We start from the raw sequence: 26,085 nt of genomic DNA, 5'->3' as shown, positions 1-26,085 counted from the left end.
ATCCTTTATAGACACAACAAGGAACGCATACCGCAAAAGTTGTGTCTCGGCGGAGGGACCCGACGTCCCACCAAAATGAGCACAACACAAAAGTTCATAACAGCACACACTGAAGGCTGATTTATGGTTCCGCGTTACACCAACGCAGAATGGTGCGCGTCGCCGCGTAGCCGTGGCAACAGAGCCTGCACGGCACCGCAGCGCACCGCCAACCGCACCGCCAACCGCACCGCCAACCGCACCGGCGCTCTCCGCCCTCGCCGGGATGGAGACGCCTTCACCCCCCAGTAGCGGACAACCTGCGCCGCAAAATCGCACTTTGGCTTTCTTTTTTTAGCCTTTTTAGCAGGGCGAGCCGTTACATTCGACGTCACCATCCGACTGCGAGCCGGCGGTGAAGCCGGGAGCGGCCCTCCGATGTCAGGCCGCGGTTGCCAGTCGGTCTGGAGGAGCGGGGGGTTACACTGGGACACTCTGAGCCGAGGACGACCCGTGGGAAGTGGACACGGGGGCTGGAGGCAGAGTGCGCACATGGGACAGAGGGGGGCGTGGGCGGGACTTAAAATGAAGGCATCTCATTGGTTCTTTCCCCCCTGCCAATCCTCTGGTCCTCTGACCAATCCGTACCATTTGGTGCACAAAAAACAGATTGGTCAGAGTTTTTACAGGATTAAAGCTGTCGGAGAGGTCGGATTTTTTTCTTTCCTTTTTCTGAACACATTATTCACTGGCTACTCTCAGGATGGAAGGACCATTTCACCCAGTATAACAATAAATGTTTTTGAATACGATCACAGACTATATCTTTAAGGAGCAGTTGGACAGGTGTGTACTTAATAAAGTGGCTGGTTAGTGTCCACAGTTTATGGCTGAAAGGAGTATCGTTTATAACCCGTGCTGTTAAATTTTAACCAGATTCTAGTGACATCTACGGTTTTATTAATTGTTACTGGCTCTTAGTTATCTTCCTTGTTAATGAGTTCACTTCATTTTTCCGCTGAACTGGGAGCACAACATTGCCCTTTCCCCCGTTTTGGAAAGCGGGACAATTTACCATCTTTTAAGTCAACTTGAACGGGATAGTGGAGTCGCAATGATTGGACTTCTGTTATTGCTTCTGAGTGGAGTTGATCCCACAGCAGGAGGTGAGTTAAAATTTTGTTTTAGGAGAATATAAAAACCAGGAAGAGGAGACGCAGCGCTTGGGATTTTTTTTCTCTTCCTGTTTCTTCAACACTAGACGCGATCTTTTAAGGTGTTTTTAGATTAGATCCTGCTATTATGAACGAGTGTTTAATGCGGGTTGGCTAATATAAACATATATAACGCGTATTATTTCTCACCTCGTGCCTGAAGGCAAATTGAGGGGGGAGTTTTGTATACATAACATGAGGTCACCTGTGGGCGTGTAGAATGAGGACGCGCCCTCAGACAATTGTAGTTTTCCTAACAAGGATGCACACCGGGATGAGGGTGTTTTGGCCGGTTTTTACTTCTTGCAAAGCCTCGGTTTGTCATTTTTATGTTCATTTGTTCAAACATGGATCATCCTTTGTGGTTCTGGACACATGTCGGTTTATGGTGACCTCAGCTCTGAGGATGAGTAGCTTTGGATCTCCTCATGTCCCCAGTATATTGCTGCGATGTCCTGCTGATGTTGTTACTCTCTGTTTCCTCATTTTATAAAATAATAATTATACATTTTATAAACAACAACTTCCCCTGATGGGCTGTACTCAGATTATGTGATCATCAAATCCCTCCCACGACCCGCCACCGGGCAAGGGGGAATCTGCCAATGTAAAAGGGGCTTAAAATGCAAACATCTTTTATATGTGAACATTTTTCCATGAGTATTTTACAAAATTTGTATTAACAAGGATATAATAAAATAAATAGGACATCATTTTTATTTTAAAAGTTGAGTACTTCTAAAGGGTCTTTGTTGTTAATTATTGTTAAATATAAAAAAAAATTTTTTGTGAAGCAGAATTGAAACCTCAGGTCTGAAACTTAAATACTACTTAATGTAGACTGAATAGAAATGCAGTTTATTGAATTTAAGTGAATATTCTATGAAAACTATTTATTCCAAAAGTCATTCAAATAGATAAATTTGAAGGCTTTATCTTTATAATAAGAATGAATGTAAACAAAGAGGGAGGTGGATGAAGTGTTTTTAAGGGCAAACCAAGAGCTGGTGAAAGATTTTTAAATGAAAATGTTGGATATAGATAAATGTTTCAGACAGTATGAACAAATTTAATGTTAGATTTCATTGAACTATTTTTTGGATTGGCTACTTTTAAATACACGTTAGATTAGAACTCAGTAAAGATGCTCAGTAAACTCAGCTAAAACTTTTTTTTCATGTACTATATCCTTGTTACAGAGTCAACACTCCACCACGTTTTCTCTCGGGCTAAACTTTGTTATATAAAGTTTATGACTAAAACGAGTAGATTTTTATGTTCGGTTTCGTTTAAAGGAGCTTGAGGCAAGAATAAGAAATGAGACTCATTAGTGCTACGATGACCGTCGGGGTTACTGCAGCCAACAGCGAAGCTGGCACGGGCGAACGGGGAGAACGGGGAGAACGCACATGCAGCGTCATTTGACGTCACATCCGCAGGACAGCGCGGGAAATTCGGGACCGGAATTTCCCGCGCTGTCCTGCGGATGTGACGTCAAATGACGCTGCATGCGTCATTCATTTACATACATACATTTATGGTTTTAATTGCTTTTGAATTAGTAGAAAACTTAATAGAGTCCAGATACTGTTTTAATTCACAATGAAAAGTAAGAAAAGAGGGTTTTTTGCGTAAGAATTTGGATTTGTAGATGTGGAATTTTGCGAGGATAATCAACAAATTAATAATAAATGTTTCTTTTGGCTTTGTTCTAATTGTTACATGGTCAAAAACACCAAACAACACATCCTTCCAAAATAATTTAAAATCAGTTTCAATTCTTTCAGACACAAAATTACACATATCACTCCAAAAAGTTTGAACAATGGGGCACAGCCAGAATAAGTGAGTCATCGTTTCAGAATTTGCAGAACAAAAAGTACAGTTTGAATCGATATTTGTTGGATAGAATTTATGAATTAATTTAAATGAAATTTCTTTAACTTTGTTTGTCACCAAGTATTGGTTGGGTGAGAGCCAGACCTTCTTCCAGTTAATATTTTTTACATATTTATTCCAATATGGGATCACGTATGGAACTGAAGAGATATCCCTTTTAATTAAAGTTCTAATTGTTTTATTATTCTTATTATGGTTGCAGGATAGGCAAATTTTGCCAACTGTCATATCAATCAAAGGTAGCAAGGCTAATTGTCGGGTTTCCATTATCATTTGAGACTTAAAAAACGTGCACACTCCAGATGGGATTGCTCCAAAAACATTTGCACAGTCTCCAGGTGATATAGGGATTTTATATTCTTTCTAAGAACTCAATGTAAGAATAGAGACGGCCAACCCTGTCAAACAATTGATTCCACAAATATTATGTTATTTTTAAATAAATGTTCAATAAAAAGGGATTTGTGTTTAAAGAGTATCCTTGTTGTTCCATATAATATATTTATGGGGAGAAAATTTGTGTTTGAAGATGAGAGACCATGATAGGAAGGCCTGGCGGTGAAATGATGACATTTTTGTTGGGATTTTTTCAATATTGTAGTTTCATACCAATAAAAAATTCAGTCCACCCAATTTTGACAGAATATAAGAGGGTATGAAATTCTCAACCCAGTCTCACATAAAAACGTACCCTGCCTACGTTGGTCCAAAGTGCAAAAACGTAGAGGGGTTACAATATTAGCCCTTGAAATGTATAACTGTTACATTTTTCTGCCTATTCATTTTGCGTCCAAGTCACGTGACTTTTAAGATTCTGGCCGTGACAGCAACAAACATGTTGGACATTTTTCATTTTTGAGTGAAAGAAATCAATATTTTGAGTTAGTTTCTGCATAGAAATATATATATATTTTACTTTCATAATATTCACTCAGTGAATTTACATAATCACTTGCTTGCTCGTGGTTGCAACGTTTTTTTCAGATCTCGTCAGAAAAATGTAAAACGGTAACGTTTTAAAAATGTGAAAAAGTAACATTTTGGTTGTTGGACGGTGCTGTGAAAAAAATCTATATTTTGATTTAGTTTCTGCATAGAAATGCGTTTTGATTACATTTATAGCAAGAAATATATATTTTAATTTCATAATATTCTCTCAGTGAATGTACACAATCACATGCTTCCTCGTTGTTGGGAATTATTTTCAGATCTCGCCAGAATAATAATTTGAAATTGCAACATTTTGGTGCTGGGATACGTGGCCGTGATATATACACGGCCACGTATGCCGGCGGGGATGGTGGTGGGGATTCCCCCAAACCAGATTTTGATAGCGGAGCGAGTCGAGCCCACAGAAAGCAGTTTTATTTTGAAAACCAACCGGATTTTCTTGCATTCCAAAAGTCTGACTTCCAGCCCGCCAAAATAAAAGATACAGCCAGGCAAATGAATGAAAAATGAAAATAATCCCTCTGGGAGCCCCCTATACGTCATAGTGACGAGGGGGATCCTGGACACGTGACAGATACCCCCGATCGTGTGCCGATTAATATTTAAGATAGTTAAGTTTAGAGTAACTAAACTAAGTAGGGATGCTGTTATAATAATAACAAATAATTATAAATAATTTGAATTAATTATTAATTATATATCAGACTTAACCTCCGGAAATTAATTAAAAATTTATATTAATCATAATATTAATATTTAGTATAATAATAAATACACCTGTAGCACAAACCAGTGTTTATAGCAAACATTCAGAGACATTATCAGACAATGATTAATGACAACATAAGTAATGTGACTGTCTTTCAACCATTTCTAAACATCAACATCAAATATTTGAAGGGATGGCACTCCACTGTTCTGGTGTCTGCAATTGAGAAAGTATTTTGGGGGAGCTAAACCGTGCAGTATAAAGTAAACAAACTTTGGCATAAACAAAACAAAAAAAAGTCACAAGCTCAAAAAGTTGTATTTTTCTACAATACTGCAATGGTTCGGCTTTTTGTCCAGCGCTTTAAAAGCTGAGGGAAGTTAGGAAACCAGGTTGTAAAACTGCGTTTTTTGTGCTCAAAACGGCGTTTTTAACGCCGTTTTATTCGGTAACGGGCTAAATCAAGCTATCTTTATGGCCCCTATGGCTTGCCATATCTACGGCGTAGGGTACGCGGCGACACGCAACGAACTGTGCGCGTCTGAAAGAAACTCCTAAAATAACTCCTAAAAGAGTAAAGAGACAAGTAAAAGATGGGTGATTACTTGTAATCTTCTTACGTTTGTACTTTCAACAGAAACAGAAAACAAGCTTGATATTGTGTTTTTTAAATATATTAAATAAATTTAAATTTATACATACATTTAAATATAAACATATTTAAATGTTCTTCTATTCTCTTCCTGCCGCTCGCATTGAAAGCCGGTTAAAGCGCTGTAGGAAACAGTCATGGATGAGGCTGATCCAGTTAGTTGAAATGAAGAGTTATCTCTATGATACCTCCTCATTTCACTACAAAAACCTCAATAAAGTGACAGAAAGAAATACTATCCTATTATTACATAGGTCCCGGAACATCGGGAGGGAGAGAAAAGGTCCTGTAAGTGGGGAAACACACGAACAATTAATAACGGCGTGACAATCAAGCAGCGAACAGCGTGGAGTGAGCCGCTTGTGGTGTTAAATGCAGCAATCAGGTCAGCTTGTCAGATCATTACTTGGATGTGGGGAAAATGCAGAAGACACGAGAAATGATCCAGGCTGAGTTGGATTTGGGAAACCGCTGGTGATGGAGACGGTGACGACCTTCCAGCTCCCTGGCGATCTCCCTCCAGTCAGCTGCCACTTTATTGGGGTTCTTGTATTGAAATGACTGTTTACAACCGGCTCTCAACGCGAGCGACAGGAAGAAAATAGAAACAGGGCGTCCGACAAAAGTCCAGCTCAAAACGGCGCGCCGCGTCGCGCTGCCCCGCTCGCAACCAGTATGGACAGTGCAATAAAAAATAAAGCAATGGAATTGTTTTTGACGCTGACGCTCGCTCGCATCGCATGCAGTGTGGACACGGTGAGCTATAAAGGAATAAAATAAAACAACATTACTCTTACTACATACATACAAGTTTCATCCAACTCAAATACAGGCCGACACACAGCTCGCTGGGTCGGCAAAACTGTTAACCACAATACATGACAGTAACAGACAATCATACTCAATACATACATAAATACTGTACAGAATTTACAAAGAAAACAAACCTTGTGTGCCCCTTATCAGCCAGGTGCTTTTTGTGTCGGTTAGGCACACTTTAGCACTCCCGACACTAGTTTAGTCTTGCAGAAAACGTTTCTACAGCCGTTAAACATTAACCGTTAAATACCGGTGTTGTGCCAAAAAGTGATTGCCTGCCAGAATCTGATTTCTCCCCTGAAAATGGGTCTTTTCACCTGCCAAAAATTGATAGAAGGCCAAATACAGTTAATGAAAAGTAGTTTCTTCCTAAATATGACTTGATCTCATTCTTGAGCTTCATAATCTGAAAATCTGACGTTTTAGCGCTATCGTTCAATGGACTGCTGTGCGCGCTCCCGCGGCGCAAATCAGAAGAAATCAGATTCTGGCAGGCAATCACTTTTTGGCACAACACCGGGCCTAATCAAAGTCCAGGGCCGTATTTTAGTCCCAGTCCGTCCCTGCCTCCTCGTTTGTTCTACTTTCCTGCTGTAACTCTGAAGAGCGGAATCATTTATTCTCTTAAATCTACTTGAAAGGGATTTTAGGGTCACAATGCTGCGATTTGTGTTTTTGCTTCTGATGGGAACAAATTTCTCAGCAGCGGTTGAGTTAAAATGTTTTGTTTTATGAGGATACAAAATGCAGTAAAGGAGACGCAGCGCTCGGACTAAAACCTCCGTGAATTGTTTCTCTTTCTGTTCCTTAACCACAAGAGGCTTATCTTAAAATGTTAACTTATGTTATGTGAGAGTTTTCATGATTCTTTTACAAACTTTGTATTAACCAGCGTATATTCAAATAAATAATACATTAATATACTTAAAATGATCAAGTGCAAGTAATGATAGTTAATGGGATCAGTAACAGTAGACAGGTGTCCTGGTCCTCATGTCCACCTGCAGACAGGTGTCCTCATGTCCACCTGCAGACAGGTGTCCTGGTCCTCATGTCCACCTGCAGACAGGTGTTCTGGTCCTCATGTCCACCTGTAGACAGGTGTCCTGGTCCTCATGTCCACCTGTAGACAGGTGTTCTGGTCCTCTTGTCCACCTGTAGACAGGTGTTCTGGTCCTCTTGTCCACCTGTAGACAGGTGTTCTGGTCCTCTTGTCCACCTGTAGACAGGTGTTCTGGTCCTCATGTCTACCTGTAGACAGGTGTTCTGGTCCTCTTGTCCACCTGTAGACAGGTGTTCTGGTCCTCATGTCCACCTGTAGACAGGTGTTCTGGTCCTCATGTCTACCTGTAGACAGGTGTCCTGGTCCTCTTGTCCACCTGTAGACAGGTGTTCTGGTCCTCATGTCTACCTGTAGACAGGTGTTCTGGTCCTCATGTCCACCTGTAGACAGGTGTTCTGGTCCTCATGTCTACCTGTAGACAGGTGTTCTGGTCCTCATGTCTACCTGTAGACAGGTGTTCTGGTCCTCATGTCCCCCTGTAGACAGGTGTCCTCATGTCCACCGTTAGACAGGTGTTCTGGTCCTCATGTCCACCTGTAGACAGGTGTCCTGGTCCTCATGTCCACCTGTAGACAGGTGTTCTGGTCCTCTTGTCCACCTGTAGACAGGTGTTCTGGTCCTCTTGTCCACCTGTAGACAGGTGTTCTGGTCCTCATGTCCCCCTGTAGACAGGTGTCCTCATGTCCACCGTTAGACAGGTGTTCTGGTCCTCATGTCCACCTGTAGACAGGTGTCCTGGTCCTCATGTCCACCTGTAGACAGGTGTTCTGGTCCTCTTGTCCACCTGTAGACAGGTGTTCTGGTCCTCATGTCCACCTGTAGACAGGTGTTCTGGTCCTCATGTCCACCTGTAGACAGGTGTCCTGGTCCTCATGTCCACCTGTAGACAGGTGTTCTGGTCCTCTTGTCCACCTGTAGACAGGTGTTCTGGTCCTCTTGTCCACCTGTAGACAGGTGTTCTGGTCCTCATGTCCCCCTGTAGACAGGTGTTCTGGTCCTCATGGACACATGTCCACCTGTAGACAGGTGTTCTGGTCCTCATGGACACTTGTCCACCTGTAGACAGGTGTTCTGGTCCTCATGTCCACCTGTAGACAGGTGTTCTGGTCCTCATGTCCACCTGTAGACAGGTGTTCTGGTCCTCATGTCCACCAGTACACAGGTGTTCTGGTCCTCATGTCCACCTGTAGACAGGTGTTCTGGTCCTCATGTCCACCTGTAGACAGGTGTTCTGGTCCTCATGTCCACCTGTAGACAGGTGTTCTGGTCCTCATGGACAAACGTTTCCAGGTGTCTCACATCTGAAGGTTTCTTCTCCAGCTGCAGGTTCCAGATGTTTCCACAGATGTTCATCAGGATGTAGATCAGGACTTGCAGGAGGACACTTCAGAATAGTCCAGTGTTTAGTTCCTAGTCCTTCTTGGCCGGTTTTACTTGTGTGTTTTGCGTCACTATCCTGTTGGAGGGACTTGTGATCTATGATTGAGATTTCTGATACTGGACAGCACATTTGTTGACCCCCTGAACCAGACACAGCAGCAGCTCCAGAACAGAACCGAGCCTCCTGCATGTTTGACTGTTGTTTTTTCACAGATTATTTATTAACACATTACATATTAGAATAAAATGTACAACTTCATACTTGTTCATGAATTATTTTGAGTCTATTGAGAAAGAAAACCTAATGAATATTATATATATATATATATATATATATATATATATATATATATATATATGTGTGTGTGTGTGTGTGTGTGTGTGTGTGTGTGTGTGTGTGTGTGTGTGTGTGTGTAGGGCCTATATGAATTTTAGATCAAACATTTTACTTGTAAATCTATTTTTATTTATTTATTTTTTTGTTGAAAGTAAAGAGCATTATTTAATAATTTATGAAGATGAAACTCTGAAATGAAGATGAAAACTAAAATCTCAACATTTCTTCTTGCAGTGACTCACTCTCTGAAGTATTTCTACACTGGATCATCTGGAATCCCAAACTTCCCAGAGTTTGTGGTTGTTGGATTAGTAGATGATGTTCAGATGTTTCGCTATGACAGCAACACCAAGAAGGCAGAACCTAAACAGGACTGGATGAGCAGAGTCACAGAAGATGATCCAACGTACTGGATGAGTGAGACTGGTGCCTGTGTAGGTAAACAGAAGAGCTTCAGAGACAGCATTGAAATTGCAAAGCAGCGCTTCAACCAAAGTGGAGGTTAGTTTGTCTTTCTCTGTTTATTGGACATGTGACATTTTTTTTTAATTATTTCTATTTATTTATTTGCCGTATTTATTTTTTATTTACTAACACTCTAAAACACACAGATATTTTGAGAGAGAAGTCAGTGTGACAGAACTTTTACTGCAGTAAAGATTGATGCAGATTTTGTTTATTTGACAGTAAAGAACAGAAACAATCAACGTTTCAGATAGTTTCAGAGTGTCATGACTCCACAGAGGAACTTTACATCTTTGTGAGGACAGAGACGACTTCTTTTGCTCGTGTCTCACATGAAAAAATAAATACTTTACTTTTATAAACCTCACCGACATGAAAACATCTCAAATAAATTCCTCATATCAGATTTAAACCGATTAAGAGCATGACTAGACTGACAACAGAACAACTGATGATATTAAATCAACCGTATTTGATGTTTGAACAGTTAAAATGTTGAAAAACTCTAACATAAAATAAAAAAAGCTCCTGCAGGCGGCAGACGTGACCTCAGACCTCTGATGTTAGTATTCTGCAGCGGGACTCATGAAAACATAACATTTACCTGATTTCCTCTCGATTTCCATCAGTGACAGAAACAAATAGTGATTTTATTGTGGCTCATAAATGTTAGTGAAGCAGAGATTTTCATCTGCTGTCTCGTTATTCTGAACATTTATCAAAACATCTGTTCTAGTCGGTCTGTTCACCGACACAAAAATTAGAAGATAAGATGATTTCTAACTTTGTGGTTTCTTACATAGTAAATGTTGACGGGTTAGATGTGAACTTCTGCTGGAGCTGAAGCACCAGCAGGTGACGGAGGACATGAAGAGATCATGACATGATTCACCTGGAAAAAGGAGACAAACACTTCATCTGGTAGCAACTAAAAGTAAAAGTACATGAAGCATCAGTAAAGATGCTGCTCAGCAGTTAGACAGTAAATCCTCACAACAACAAAATATCAAGGAACTTAAATAATCACATATCTTTTAAGCACATCTGATTTGTTTTTCTGAAATGTGGAGATTGTATACTTTTTAGTGCTTTCTAACATTAACAACCAATGATCAATAGAACAGTAAAGACAATTCTGCTGGTCCAGAGATCAGGTCAGGATGTCCACACGTCTCCAGCCTCCATGCTGGTCCTGCTGGTCATAGGGTCATTGTGATCAGTTGTAGTAACTCTATTGATCAGAACTCCTCTTCCTTACTGAGCAGGTGAAGTCTGGATCAAACTGGACTGAGACGCTCCTTCAGAGGAAGCTTCTAGAAAACCCTCAGGACAGTTGAGAAGATGAAGTTTGTTAAACACAGAGTTTCAGATGTTAAATGCTGGACCAGGTCTCAAGTGTTCTGGTCTGAGCTGCACTCAGCATCTCAGCATCTTCTCTCTAAAACACACTTTTAGTGTCCACGTCACTGAATCTCTGTGTTCAGATCTCAGTGTTTCACTGCAGACTTTCTTTTTCTCAGGTGTTCACATTCTCCAGAGCATGTATGGATGTGAGTGGGACGATGAGACTGGAGACGTTCAAGGTCATTATCAGGATGGTTACGATGGAGAAGAATTCCTAGTTCTGGACCAGAAGATGGAGTCATGGATCGCTCCAAAACAAGAGGCTGTCATCACCAGACTCAAGTGGGATCATGACAGATATTTGATGCAAATGCAGAAAAACTACTTTACCCAGATTTGTCCTGAGTGGGGGAAGAAGTATGTGAACTATGGGAGGAGCTCTCTGATGAGAACAGGTAGAGTCACATGACCCAACAGTTTTAATTATTATAATCTTTATACGAGTTGATTCATTATGTATTGTTACTTTATAATTAACTGTGTATTCTGTTTTAGTTTACTCTATAATTTCTCTTTAACCTCGTCTTTCTTTCTCTGCCACCATCACTCACACTCGAAATTGACTGTTATGTAAAAATAGAATGTCATTAATAATATGTTAATATGAATACAGAAAGTATAAACTGTGTTTCCTCTGCAGAGCGTCTTTCAGTGTCTCTCCTCCAGAAAACATCCTCCTCTCCAGTCAGCTGCCACGCTACAGGTTTCTACCCCAACAGAGCCGAGATGTTCTGGAGGAAGGATGGAGAGGAGATCCATGAAGGTGTGGACAAAGGAGAGATCCTCCCCAACCACGACGGGACCTTCCAGATGACTGTTCACCTCAGACTTCCATCAGACTCATCTGAGGACTGGACCAAGTACGAATGTGTGTTTCAGCTGTCTGGAGACAACAACGACATCGTCAATGAACTGGACAAAGGACGGGTCCGGTCCAATGGACGTAAGACTGATTAATTTATTACATTATTTTGAGTAAAACATAATGATCCAGTTTAACTTCACAGCAGCACATAAACCCCCAAATGTGAATCAAGTTTCCACAAAAGTAAATGAATTCTCAGGATTTAAAGATAAACCTTTATAAGTCTTTAAAACAATAGTTGTTTAGTCTTCATTATTAGTTTGTTATTTCTGTTTGCTTACAATAAATACATCTATCTATCTACCTTTAACATAAATCAGTGTAATCCGTAACTTACAGGTTTATTTAACTTGATTTTTGTGTGGATTTAAGTTTTTTATGTGGATTTAAGTTCCTTTAGAGATTAATTCACAAGTTTGTAAAAGCTCACCAGAGAAAGAGAATTTTGTTTGTCTGAAACTGAAGTTTCAGACAAACTGCAACATTTGTTCAAATTTTGAAACATTTTACAAGATCTTAGAGGCAGTTAAATAAACAGATGCATGTTTGTGGTATACGGTTAAATTTGATATCATACAGCTGTAATCAGGTTTATGAGCCAGATGTGTCAACAGAAAGATAAACGAGATGATCAGAAGTTTCAGAATAAACTTTCAGAAGTTCAGAATCAGACACAGAGTCAATAAAACTGAACAAGTTCATGTTCTCAGTAAATATGTTTAAATAAAGTCATAAAATACATGTTAATGGTATAAAAACATGCAGGGACCGTAAACAGGGTTAAGTTTTTTTTTTTTTCAGTTTAGTTCATGGATGTTTGTTTAATAATCAGGTTATTTATCCCCTTTCCCAACAGCGAAACCAAACGACATGATCATCCCCATCTTTGTTACTCTGGTTGCTCTCGCTGCTGCTGCCGTCGTTGTCGCTGTGGTTGTCGGAGTCGTTCTTCTTTACAAAAAGGAAATTCTTCCTTATAAAAACAACAGTGAGAAATTATTTTATCCTGTCTTCAGTATTTTGATTTTAGGCTTTTATATTTTTATCAATGCATCAATGCACAAAGTCTGATCAACCAGCCAGGAAAAATATTTTTTCCAAACAATAACACGTGTAAAAACTCAAACAGAAACATTTTAACAGGAATACAAATAATGGTTCATGATGTAAAGGAGAAGTCACTGTTTTTAACTGTAACATGTGATAATATGTCATTTCTTTTTATTTCAGAAAATCGTTCTCCATCTCGTAAGTAAAACGTGTTTCTTTCTTCATCATCTGATTTCTGATGAATTCAGTAGTTTCAGAAGGATTTTCGTGTTATGAAGAACTTTTTCAGGATTGTTTCCTGCAGCTTCACATGTTTGTCTTAGATTCAGATCAGATCAGGATTTTAATTAACTTTATTTTTCATCATACAGCTGACAGCCAAGACAGCATGAAGCAAATGCTTCCTAAAACTGAATGACGAACAAAAAGCTGAACACAGTGAGTTAATGAGTTCATTTATATGTTGAACAAAGTATTAAAAGAACAATAATTAAAGTTCATAAGTGCTTTTTTATTCATTGTTAAGCATCTCTGAATCTTTGCTTGGGTAGAAGAAGCTTGTTGTTTAGTTGGTCATAAAATGAGTGAAGCTAATCAGTAAAATATTGATTGAGATTATTTGGAGGAAAGAACCATTTATTTCAGAAACTCCACATTCGTATGAATCAAATAATCTAATGTTCACTTTCCAGTTAAATACTTTAACACAACTAAGATTTCATTCAGATGATCATTTTCCCTAAAAATCAGCTTGTTTTGTTGGAGCTCCCTGAATGTTTACTGGACGTCTGTGTTTTCAGTTTTATGTCAGATTAAATTTTTTTCTCTTCAGGTTCACGTTTGTATTGAAGAAGAAACTTCACTATCATCATGTTCTCTGAAAATGTAATGAATTAATTAGCTGTTCATTTTTATTGATAATTAGATAGAAGTACCTGGAATGTTGTAAGAAATTAAGAAAGGGAAATAATAAATTCGTATTGACTTTAATTCAAAAATGTAAAGAGAGAAACAAATGAAATATCTAAGTTGTTAATTTTTTACTTTTAGCATCTCCGTGAATAGAAGACATTTATCTAAGATGCTGAAATGTTGGTAAAATAAATAAGTCACTTTATTTTCCTCCAGGGAGAGATAATATGTTTGTTATAAACTATAAAACATGTTGAAATGTTTTTTTAAACCACAGACAAGTTACAACTGCAGAAACAATCAACATTTTCAAAATCTAAATCTAAATTCTAAAAGTATTTATGGTTTATGATGAATCCAATGAGCTTACTGGTTTAACTTTTTTATTCACTTTTTTAAATGTTAAATATTTAAACATGAGCATTCATTAATTCATTCATTAATTCATTCATTAATTCGTTCATTCATTCATTCATTCATTCATTCATTCATTCATTCATTCATTCATTCAATATTCTGTTACCAGGGACTTGCAGAGACCTTTGGAGGGGCAGGTGCTGAAATTTAAAAAGGGACATATGGAACACGACTTTCCGACAATAACTTTTTTACATTTGTTACTTTGTTACATTACAATACAAAACACTGTTGTGTTTTGTATTGTAATACCTGCTCTGAACTTCTTAAACCTTACCCACAACAAATACCCGTATTATAATAACAAACTAAAACTAATACTGAAACTACTGTAATGGAAAAATACAAAACTATAATAACTCTGGATACCCACTAATCAAAACTAAAGTAATGACAGAAAACACATTACAGATCTGAACCATAACATACATATCATACATACATCATATAAAACTGGTACACATGCTTCCTGCTGTGCTCTTTATTATCCAGCTGGTGATGGATCCACTGTCTTTAGCAGCCTCACTCCTCTCCTTTTCCCCCTCTCTCAACCTCCTCTCCTTACGAGGCACGATAAATAAAATAAAAATCTGATGCACATGCAACATGCGTCCGCGGACGCATGCGCATACATACACGCAGCCAAGTGGGAGATTGCAACTTCATTTACATTACTTTAAATAAAATTACATGATCTCTAAAACGGTAGGCAAAAAGACCCACAGAGACGAGCAGCTGCATTTATATACGTCTCTCTGTCAGCGAGCGGCTAATGGCGACTAATTACTAACAGCAATATACAGCACATGTCGCACAGTTGCAAAGCATTGTTGTTGTAGTAGTAAGGCACCTGACTACCGTATTTTTCAGCGCCATAAGGCGCATTTTATTATAACGCGCACCTTCAATAAATGGTCTATTTTCAAACTCTTTATATATAAGGCGCACGGAATATACGGTAAGATACTGTACTATAGTGGCTGGGGTTGAAGTTACGCATCTACCTGATGCAGCTGCAAGCAGAAAATGCTACAAAATGCTACAGCAAATGTAAAAAAAAACAAGAATTGCTATACTGTAAGTCAAAACTTTATTAACAAAATAAAAACCAGTTTTCTGAAAACTTCGTTCACTTTCCAAAAAAACGCAGAGGGGAACTTTTGCAGTTCATTCCCCATCCCCGAGTCCCTCAAAATCTTCTTGCTTGTCGGGACGGAACAGTTGGGCGAGTGCGGCATCCAATGGTCCTGGCTCCGTCTCGTCACAGTCGCCACTGTCATCTTGAACGCCTGTGACGATTCCTGCGTTTGTAAAAGCTCGGACCACAGTTGAGGCTGATATATCAGCCCAGGCATCCAGACGGTGGCGTATGCGCGGTGCTGCCGTCCCGTCTTGGTGAACGTGTTCCCCTTCCGCCATCCCCCGCTCCCACGCAATCCGCGTGGCTGATAGCCTTGAGTCATAGACATATATAAAGGCTAGATGACTCGTCCGCGCTGCTGCGACGTCGTCACACGGCGGCCATCTTGCCACAGGAGAGCTCGCTCACTCATAACATTGTGTTTAATGGTGCCTGTACTGCAAAACAACCTTAACTTGCTCAATTCTCAACAGATTTTCAAACAGTTTGGTTTCAAATGAACGTCAGAGATGTAGTTATGACACTGCATACTTAATAATTATAAACATTGAAAAAAGTACTTTTATATGAAAATAACCAGAAACAGATAGCTATGACATGGTATTTATATTAAATCAATATTTCTATAGTATTCTTAGTAATATTTATATTTACATTATAACATATATACATATATTATTACCATATAACATATATATATATATATATATATATATATATATATATATATATATATATATATATATATATATATATATATATATATATATTATTACATTATAACATGTTTATATATTATTACATTATGATGTATTTATATCATGACATTATGTCATGATCTAAATACATCATAATGTAATAAGATATAAACATGTTATGTCATATAAATACATGTTATAATGTAATAATAATAATAATAATAATAATAATAATATATATAATAATAATAATAATAATATATATATATATATGTATATATGTTATAATGTAAATATAAATATTACTAGGAATACTATAGAAATATTGATTTAATACCATGTCATAGCTATCTGTTTCTGGTTATTTTCATAAAAAAGTACGTTTTTCAATGTTTATAATTATTCACAAGTATGGAGTGTCATAACTACATCTCTGACGTTCATAAGAAACCAAACTGTTTGAAAATCTGTTGAGAATTGATCAAGTTAAGGTTTTTTAAGCAGTACAGGCACCATTAAACACAATGTTATGAGTGAGCGAGCTCTCCTGTGGCAAGATGGCCGCCGTGTGACGACGTCGCTCTGCATTGGCAGCGCGGACGAGTCATCTAGCCTTTATATATGTCTATGGCCTTGAGTTTGAACTTGCGACGCAGCAAACATGTCTCTTTAACTTTACACAAGAGATGTGGGACTGTATAATAAATTACAGCTTTTTAGCGCCGTTTTTAGCGCTGTTACTTCGGAGACACCGACTACAGAACCCAAAATCCCCCGGACTACAGTAACAGAAATTACCGTAATGATCATAAAGTATATAATGCGCACCGGAATATTAGGCGCACTGCCGGGTTTTGAGAAAATTAAAGGCTTTTAGATGCGCCTTATAATGCAGAAAATACGGTGAGTGAAATTCGTCAAGTGCCTTACATGAACAACAACACACACACACACAAGTAATGTGCACATAATGCCACTGCTGCAAACCATACTGGGAAGTGAAACTATATCCTCAGTTGAAGTGTCAATCTCCTGCAGACCTGCAAAGTGCAGGGCAGGGCACGTGATGAGGGCCTTCCAGGGGCATGTCAGGGAGAGGGATGTTCATCATATCATTTTATTTAGCTGAATTATTATTAACTGTTACATGATATTTGTGAATGAATGGCACGATAGGTCCACACTTGAAAATGGAAATCTTTTTTTTTAAAGGCCTTTGAAAAAAAACAAAAAAAAGGCCTTTGACAGAAGGGCACTTTGGGCATCTGAGCAAAGGGGGAGCGTGCTTGAGTACCCTCCGCCTCCCCCTCTGCACAAGCATGTCTGTTACATAAACAGGACATTGTTGGGCTATGAATCATTAATATTTATAAAAGTGTGTAAACTTGATATTTTAGATTTTATTTGATACTGTGACTCCTGATAACGTCCTGTGTGATCTGATAAAAGTAGCTGCATGAATCTGCTCGTCTCACTGGAATAAACAACAAATTGTTGGATTTGTGTGTAATTTTGACAAATAACTTCATTTTGACATTTAACAGAAAAGTTATAATCTGGTTAATGATGATTCTCACATTAGTTATTTTTTAGAAAATGTGTATAAGGTATCAAAATAAAAAACTCAAATATTTTACTTTTCTACACAAAATATCTATTTGATTTGTATATTTTTCCATTTATATAGATATCCAGCTTGTTTATTTCCTTTTAATCAGATGTAAACATTTTTATTTGTGTTACTGTTAATAATTATTGTGGCTTTTTAAATCCGATTTCATAGTTATTGGTTCTGACATAATTACAGCTTATTGGATGGATATCAATTCAGGTGTGCTGGTGTTTTCTTTATCGTGTAACTTTGTATTGATTTCATTAAATACTGCAATAATCCAAATCTCTGGTTTTTCATCATTTCACATCAAGGGTCCACACAAAGGTTAGCAGTGAAATGAATGTGACTGACCTGTGGATGTTTGAGATGTTTATTGATCCAGGAACTATTAGAAACAACACTACATGTGTTTCAGACCTTTGTCGTTTAATATCTCAGTGTCTGTTCCATTGTTTTGTTCTATTTGCTTATGTTGCAGTTTTAGGAAAAATTTTGTCATTTTAGTAGCATAAAAGCTTGTCATATACGTGTTCATTTTTAATTTTCTTCTAGCTGCACTTATTCAGTTTCAGTGTCTTACTTTTCTTTTTCAGAGACTCAAAACTAAACAGACCTGTTGAAATGAATTCTGCCTAGCAACTGATGACAGGTTTAGTGGCTCCTTTGAACTTTTTTTTCTTACAGACAAACATTCAATTACATACAACTTTCTTTATACTTTTATTTCTAAAATTTTGATCCAAATTTATAGAAACATCTTAGCTGCAAAGATTTTGAGAAAACTCCCGTCAAATACTCAGACTCGCTTTAAATGAGAAGGTGTGAGATGAAGTGGAGCAGTAACGGGTGTCAGGCGACCAGGCTGGAAGCTTCAGGACCGTAAACCTCTGTATTTGTGCTGCTGAACCAGGGGGGTATTCCAAGAACAAGGTTTAACAAACACTGAGTTAAAGTGTCATCTTGAGGTTACTTGAACCCATTTCATAGGATATATAAACCAAAATAAAAAATTATCCCAAAAAATAACAGTAAACCTATAATATTTATTTGCAAAAATAGGAACTACCTGGTTGACGATGGTTCAGGAGCTAGAAGAGAAAAGGTTTCTGACAAAGACAGACAGACTTATTATATTATTTATTATATCATAGCATATTGTATATCATGCACATATGATATATAACATATGACAGCAATACATGCATAATAATAATAATAATAATGACAATAATAATAATAATAATTATTATTATTATTGTTATTACTATTATTATTTTTGCACTACACCCCACCCTACTATTTACTCATATTTACATCTCTTATAGGGCGTTGCAACACAGTAGTTTATATTCAAGCCTACGCCGTACCCTACGCCGTAGCCTACGCCGTAGCTCTAGAGCCTGCAGCGCACCGCCAGCCGCTCTCCGCTCTCTGCTCTCCACTCTCGCCAGGATGGAGACGCCGGTGGGCAGGGTGCACGTTTGGGTGGGCACAGCCCCCCCTGCCCCCCCCTAAAACCAGCCTCGCTTACAGGTGAATGAGACATGGGGTGGTTTTGTTGAAAATGTGCTGTCCAAAATGTCCTGGAAAACTCGACTCCTGCAAATGCGCGTTCCCCAAAGTTTGTGGGGGCGTGGCTTTGGACGGAGCGCTGACGGGAGGGGGAGGAGGGGGCGGGGCTTAGAGGAGGTTCCACTTTCAAATCTTGCTAGCTCTCCAAAATCATGGATAATACCTTTAACAAAAGTCATGCAAAGGCTAGCCGACACGCACACAAACATGAAAAACTACAAGAAAGTTGGAATTTGGTTGTAGGAAACACTAAATTCGGTAAGGATCCAGACGGGAGACATATGTAGCTCTGTCAAAGATCTTCTATAGAACGTCTCTGGCTCTGTGCTTTACGTTTATTCACCATTCCATACACCTTCTGGTCCGTTTCTTAATAGGTTCCCCCACCAACCCGGTACACACATACGTTCCTACTTCACATCTGTTCCCACTACATCAACAACATAGAATAATAATAGTGATCATAAAATTTTGTAATTCGCAATGAGGAAGCTTTATAAAATAATAATACAATTGAATAGAATTACAGCACTAGAGGAAATAATGCAATGCAAAGAAAATGTATAGAACATTTCTAGTATTTTTCCTGAGAACTGTAAAATTGTGCAGGGCTGATCTGCAAAATATAAGGAATGGGCATTCAGTTATTCACAGGTTATAAAGTATTTTTTTATTTTCCTCAGTAAGTATGTTGGACTACTAATTTATGACGAAGTCCCTCTAAAAAAGGTGCAGAGCGTATGAGTTTGTAGGGCGCATTATCTCGCTGAAACAACTTAATAAAACCAAGTTGAACTTAGTGTTTTTCAACATCGTCATATTATATTGTTTAGCCAAAAATAGATGCATTACCTCTTCACTATCCATCCTGCAAACGACCGCTGAAAACAGAAAAGTAGTTTTGAAAGTCCGTCCCGTCTTTTCTCATCAAAACAAATGCACGCGACGGGACAGGAGTTTTCCGGCAGTACGTGCTGGTGCTCATGGGAAACGTAGTGTTCTTTCTGGTAAAGCACTACCGCTTTGGTCCAAAGGAGCCGCCAAACTCAACAAAAGCTTAAAGTTACGTTGTGCTGCTTTAAAGAAAAAAAAAAACACACTATACTAAAGTGCATTTCAAAAAACTGTTCTCAGTAAGTATTCTAACTGGTTAATACTCTCTCCAAGGAAAATAATAAACATGCAAACAGCGTAAACAGAATCATGTATCATCAACATTGTCTTTACAATGCTGACTGTGGGTCTCGCTCAGGTCTCGCGAGATGTGGTAGGAGCACAAGGAGCACGAGACAACAGCAGCATTCAATGTCAAGCTGAAAAATATATTTTCGGTTATTAAACAAATAGTAAGAATAAATTAGCGAAAATGTATTCAACAGAGAGGTTATATAGGTATAAATAATCTGGATCAAAAAGAAACCATAAAGTCTCTGCTGGAGTATATGGAAGAAAACTACAATACGATCATGGGTAAAAAAGACGCAGCTACCCCGAACGCCTCGTCGTCGAAAAGATCCCGGGATGAAAAATCACCTGGAGCCATATCAACCCCAGCTAACACCACTACAGACGCCCTGCTGTCCATCGACGCCCGGCTAAATAGTTTTGAGAACCGTCTGTCCCTCCTTGAGGTCCTGCACAGGGAGATACAAGCACTGCAGACCTCCCTGGAATTCAGCCAACGGCAGGTGGAATCGCTCGCGGCTGAAAACCGGGATTTAAAGGAGTCAGTAAAAAACCTAACAGATGGCATGATTCAGCTTAAAAGGGACAATAAGTCCATGAAAGAGGCCAATTTAGACCTTCAAGCTAGAAGCATGAGAGACAACCTAGTGTTCTCTGGGATCCCCGAAAAACCTGATGAGAATCCTGAGGAAACTGTTCAGGATTTCATCCGAACCCACCTGAAGCTTCCGGAAGACATGGCGAACTCCATCACGTTTCACCGCGTCCATCGCCTTGGAGGAAGAAAATTGGAAGCCCAGAGACCCAGGCCCATTGTTGCCAAGTTTTAACATTATAAGCAGAAGGAGCAGGTGAGGAGCTGTGGACCACAGCTTGCCATTCTCCGTGAACGACCAGTTCCCCCGGGAGATCCTGGACCAACGCCGAGTCCTCTTCCCGATCCAGAGGAGGCTCATTACGGAGGGATCTCGGGCTGTCATCACCGTGGATAAGCTGTATGTAAACGGACAACTGTACCGCGACCCCAACATCACTCCCTGGCTCTTCTAAAAAGGATGAGTACAAATTTACTTTTTTTTTTTGGTTTGTCTTTTTCTCTCTCACTAAATGGTGATTAGATGAAATATAGCTTCCTAAACACTTGGTGATTAGATTAGATATAGCTTTATAAACACTTGGTAATTAGATTAGAGATAGCTTCATAAACACTTGGTGATTAGATCCGATAAAGCTTCATAAACACTTTCGGCACATATTAAGGTATTAATAATTTTTGATCTGCTAGTCTCAATGAGTTATAGTCACACATTGGTGATTGTTTCTTTTTTTTCTTTTCTCTTCCCCTTCTCCCCTAGTAGTGAGGATGGAATGACATATTTGCTCCCCTTTAACACGATGTCGTCCACCACAGTGAGCTCTGCCCTGTGATTCCAGTAGTCTTGTACTTTCAATGGGCAGTCTCTTTTGTTTTCAGGCCATCCTTTTTGTATTGTCACCTTGAGTTGCTTCATTGTTTCATCTGCAGTAGTCTCTCTCCATATTTGTTCTGTTTTGTCCGGAGACACCGGTAGAGATGTGACGATCATGTCCACATACGCTTGGATTTCAGTGGTTTTCTCACTGTCTGCACTTTCGCCCTTATCCACTGCTCTAGACAAGGTGTCAGCGGTGTACATGTATTTTCCCTGCGTGTATGTCATGTGCACGTCATATTTCTGCAGTCTGATCAACATGCGCTGTATCCTAACAGGACAGTCATTCAGCGGTTTGGCCATTATGGACACGAGAGGCTTGTGGTCAGTTTCCACTTCAAAAGCTTGACCATAGACGTATTGGTGGAAACGCTCACATGCATAGAGGCTCGCTAAAAGTTCCTTTTCTATTTGAGCGTACCTGGTCTCGGCACTCGTCAAGGCCCTGGAGGCATAGGCGACTGGCAGCCACTGCTTGTCATGCTGCTGCAGCAGCACTGCTCCCAGATCGTACTGTGATGCATCCGCCAAGATCCTAGCACTCTTCTCTGGATCGTAGAACTTTAGCACAGGCTCACTTGTCAGAATCAGAAGTGTTGACAGCTGTGGTGCAAATTTGGCGAGATAGGTGACCATTCCCATGAACCGTCTGACTTCCTCCTTGTTCTTGGGTCTTTCCATGTTGTTGATTGCTGGAGTTTTTCTCGGGTCAGGCTTGACCCCCTCTTCGCTGACAACATCTCCCACGAAGGTAAGTGATTTCACTCCGAACTCGCATTTGTCTTTATTGAGTCTTAGATTCACTTCTCTAGTCTTGTCTAGCACTTGTCTCAGTCTTTCGTCGTGTTCTTGTCTTGTAGATCCCCATACGATGATGTCATCCATCATGGTGTCTACTCCTGGTATGTGTTCAAATATTATGTGTATGGTCTTGTGGTAGACTTCGGGCACTGACAAGATGCCATATGGCAGACCTAGAAATCTGTACCTGCCCTCAGGTGTGTTGAATGTGCACAGTCTCGAACTCTGCTCGTCTAGTCTCATTTGCCAGAAACCTGACGAAGCATCAAGTTTGCTATACCATTTAGCTCCAGCAAACTGTGCCATGATTTCCTCTCTGGTTGGTAGCTTGAAATGTTCTCTTTTTATTTCCTTATTAAGGTCCCTTGGGTCCAGGTAAACTCTCAGGGTGCCTGTTTTCTTTTGGACTATGACCAGCAAACTGACCCAGTCAGAGGGCTCATCAATTTTCCTGATGACCTCTAGTTTCTCCATGCGCGCCAGTTCATCTTTTAGTTTCTCCCGTAGTGCAAACGGGACTTTCCTGCAGGGATGCACAACAGGAGGGACACTTTCATCCACATGTAATTTGTGTTTTCCAGGTAAACATCCCAGGCCTTCAAAACAGTCTTTATACTCTTCCGTGAGTGAGTGTTGATCATTTGCAGTCTCGGATTATGTCACTACAAACACTCTTTTGACTAGATTGAGCTTTTCACTTGCACTGAGCCCGAGGATTGGTTGAACTCTCTTATCCACGATCAGTAATTGTGCTTTTATCTCCCGACCTTTGTGCTTGAAGGTTGCTATGCAGCCACCCTTAACAGTAACGCTTTCTCCAGTGTATCCTGCCAATTTTGTTTTTATTGGGCGTATTTTGCTCTTCACAGTCAGTGTTTTGTAGTCCTCAATAGACAGCAGGTTAGCCTGGGCTCCAGTATCAATTTTGAACGGAATAACTGTCTTATTCAGTTCAATTGGCACAATCCATTCAGCTTTTTCAGAGGGACTAACCTCATTAACCTGCACAACATCGACAATTAATTCATCATCTTCTTCTTCACCATCATCCTCTTCAACTGTGTGAACTTTCTTTCTTGAAGATGCTTTGCAACATTTTGCATAATGATTGCTTTTTCCACAGTTGTTGCAGGATTTGCCAAATGCAGGACATGACTTTGGCTTGTGGCTGCCTCCACATTTACCACATGTGAACTCTTTCCCTTTTTGGTCTTTTTGTTTGGTAAATGTTTTCGTTTTCCTCTGCTCTTTATGCACTGAATGCACTGCTGTTTCACCTCTCCGCAGCTCTTTTGCTTGTGCACGGGTGGTCTCTGCTGCTCTGCACATGCTGACACATTTATCTAGTGTAAGTCCATTTTCTCTGAGCAGTCTTTCTCTGAATGCGTTATCCACTGTGCCACAGACAATCCTGTCCCTCATTAGTGAGTCTCTCAGATTCTCAAATTCACATGTCTTGCTCAGTGTGTGGAGCTCTGCTAAGTACTGATCAAAAGGTACTCCTTGCTTTTGGTCATGGGTGAAAAACTTGTACCTCTCAAAGGTCACATTCTGCTTTGGTACAAAATACTCTTCAAACTGCTTCATTAGCGCTGCTAAAGTCAGATTATCATCATTTAGCTGAAAGCTATGACATATATATATATATATATATATATGCCCAATGCATCTTCTCCAATTACATGCAAAAGGATGTTAGCTTTCAGTTTTTCATCATCACTCCCTGCTCCACTTGCTGCCAAATATATATTGAATCTCTGCTTAAAACGTTTCCAGTTATCAGCAAGATTACCAGTCAACTGCATACAAGAGGGCGGACTTAGCCTATCCATGACAGAACAACGGGGTAATGGGGCTTCCTCAGGTCTTTCTGGTTGCTGGTTGTCAGAGGTGTCTTCAGTATTCACATTCATTACTCAGGTAGAAGTATAGATACTAGAGTTTAAAAATACTCCTGTAGAAGTTGAAGTATCAACTCAAGTTTTTTACTCAAGTAAAAGTATAAAAGTACTGGTTTCAAAACTACTTAAAGTATAAAAGTAAAAGTAATGTAAGGGGGAAAAAAGCCATTAAGGACAAAAGCCATTGAAAATGAATGCATCTTTGCAAATATATTAAAGAACCATATATGTGTACTATTGAGCATTAACATGTGTTTCAGAGAGCAAGTCTTTTTGGAAGGGAAAAAAGAATATTAGACTGATCCGATGATCTTATACTGGGTTGATATCAGATAAAACAGAGCAGATAGAAGGCGGCAGATAAAAGGTAGCAGATGAAAAAAACGAGTGGCAAAATAAGGCGCAAATATTAAAGTTGTACTGTATCAGAGACGTTCAATAAATAAATGTAGAGTATCTTTGACTGTATCTAGTGTTGTATGTTCCAAAACGATGTGGGGAGAGGGGCGACCACGCCCACTTAGGAGACAGGAAGTGTATACATTTTCATACCATTGGCAGTAACGTTAATGCGCTGTCTTCTGTATAGAGTATCTTTGGTAGTAGTCTACGGAGCGCTGAGCCGTACGTCAACGTCGCCGCCATATTGGATGAGGCAAGACTGCGCTGTAAACTAATACAAGTAAATTTACTTATTTTCATAAAGCGCCTTTCAACAAAGAAATTTACGTTTTACGTTTCATTTATTCATTCACACACGCACTAATATACTTGGGAAACAGTTAGGCACCACATATAATATATTTGATTTTATCAGATGGCAAAAATAAGAACTTTATTGATCCCACATAGGAGTAATTCATGTTATATCAGCTATAGAGAACAAGGTAGTGCCGAAAAACAATACATATCCTCCTCACAAAAATAAGAAAAATAGAGAAACATATTTTCTCATCAACAAAACATATTTTAAAATATGTTTCTCTATTTTTCTTTTGTGAGGGGGGAGCACACAGTCACAAGAACACCTGGAAGCATTCATGCTTATGACCACAGAGAAAGATCCTCATGTCCCTTGAGTCTGACAATGACTTGGTCATTGTCAGAGTTGCAGAAAAAAGTGACCTGTTGAAGAAACTCCTTATTCCCAAACATTGAGAAAAATGGCATTGCTGGTTTGTTTTTTTAGGTTAGTATTCAACCTTCATTTCTATGTGAATATTGAAGTTAAACTGTATATTTACATCCTCTTTACATTGTGATTTATCATAACTCATACAGTGTTGTGTATTTCAGATACCTGTTTTGTATTGGTTCAACCAGAGGGACTGCAGTGAGACCTTAATTTCTATGTGAGAGTATTCAAGTTAAACTAGAATACTATGCTCTTAACACATCTAGTCAACATCAGTGCTATTGCTTTAATTTGGATGGTATAGTATCATGAGCCACAATTAAGTATTGTGACACTCATGCCAGGCGTTATTGTTGTTGTTCTTGTTGTTGAGTTTCCGCGCACTGATTGCTTTGGGCCGGGCCTGGTCAAAGTCCAGGGCCGTTTTTTAGTCCCAGTCCGTCCCTGCC

At 39.3% G+C, this 26,085-nt stretch overlaps 1 protein-coding gene across 1 annotated transcript; it reads left to right on the top strand.

Moving 5' to 3' along the window:
* The first annotated feature begins 1,034 nt into the window (after positions 1 to 1,034).
* LOC133460676 (major histocompatibility complex class I-related gene protein-like) lies at positions 1,035 to 14,032 on the top strand. Its single transcript, XM_061741392.1, has 8 exons — positions 1,035 to 1,145; positions 9,238 to 9,504; positions 10,989 to 11,267; positions 11,513 to 11,815; positions 12,594 to 12,725; positions 12,968 to 12,985; positions 13,159 to 13,225; positions 13,620 to 14,032. The coding sequence occupies exons 1-7, from the start codon at positions 1,094 to 1,096 to the stop codon at positions 13,203 to 13,205; spliced, it is 1,098 nt and encodes a 365-aa protein (XP_061597376.1). The 5' UTR covers positions 1,035 to 1,093; the 3' UTR covers positions 13,206 to 13,225; positions 13,620 to 14,032.
* The last annotated feature ends 12,053 nt before the right edge of the window (positions 14,033 to 26,085 follow it).

Source organism: Cololabis saira, chromosome 15, assembly GCF_033807715.1.
Source record: "Cololabis saira isolate AMF1-May2022 chromosome 15, fColSai1.1, whole genome shotgun sequence".
NCBI classification, from domain to species: domain Eukaryota; kingdom Metazoa; phylum Chordata; class Actinopteri; order Beloniformes; family Belonidae; genus Cololabis; species Cololabis saira.
The sequence above is the reverse complement of the archived record's forward strand: the minus strand, read 5'-3'. Positions and strand labels throughout refer to the sequence as shown.

Bases quoted from the DNA above. Each gene is read 5' to 3' on its own strand.
- LOC133460676 (XM_061741392.1), top strand. From the start codon at position 1,094: ATGATTGGACTTCTGTTATTGCTTCTGAGTGGAGTTGATCCCACAGCA. The intron at 1,146-9,237 runs GTGAGTTAAAAT...TTCTTCTTGCAG, and splicing joins AGTTGATCCCACAGCAGGAG to TGACTCACTCTCTGAAGTAT. The intron at 9,505-10,988 runs GTTAGTTTGTCT...TCTTTTTCTCAG, and splicing joins GCGCTTCAACCAAAGTGGAG to GTGTTCACATTCTCCAGAGC.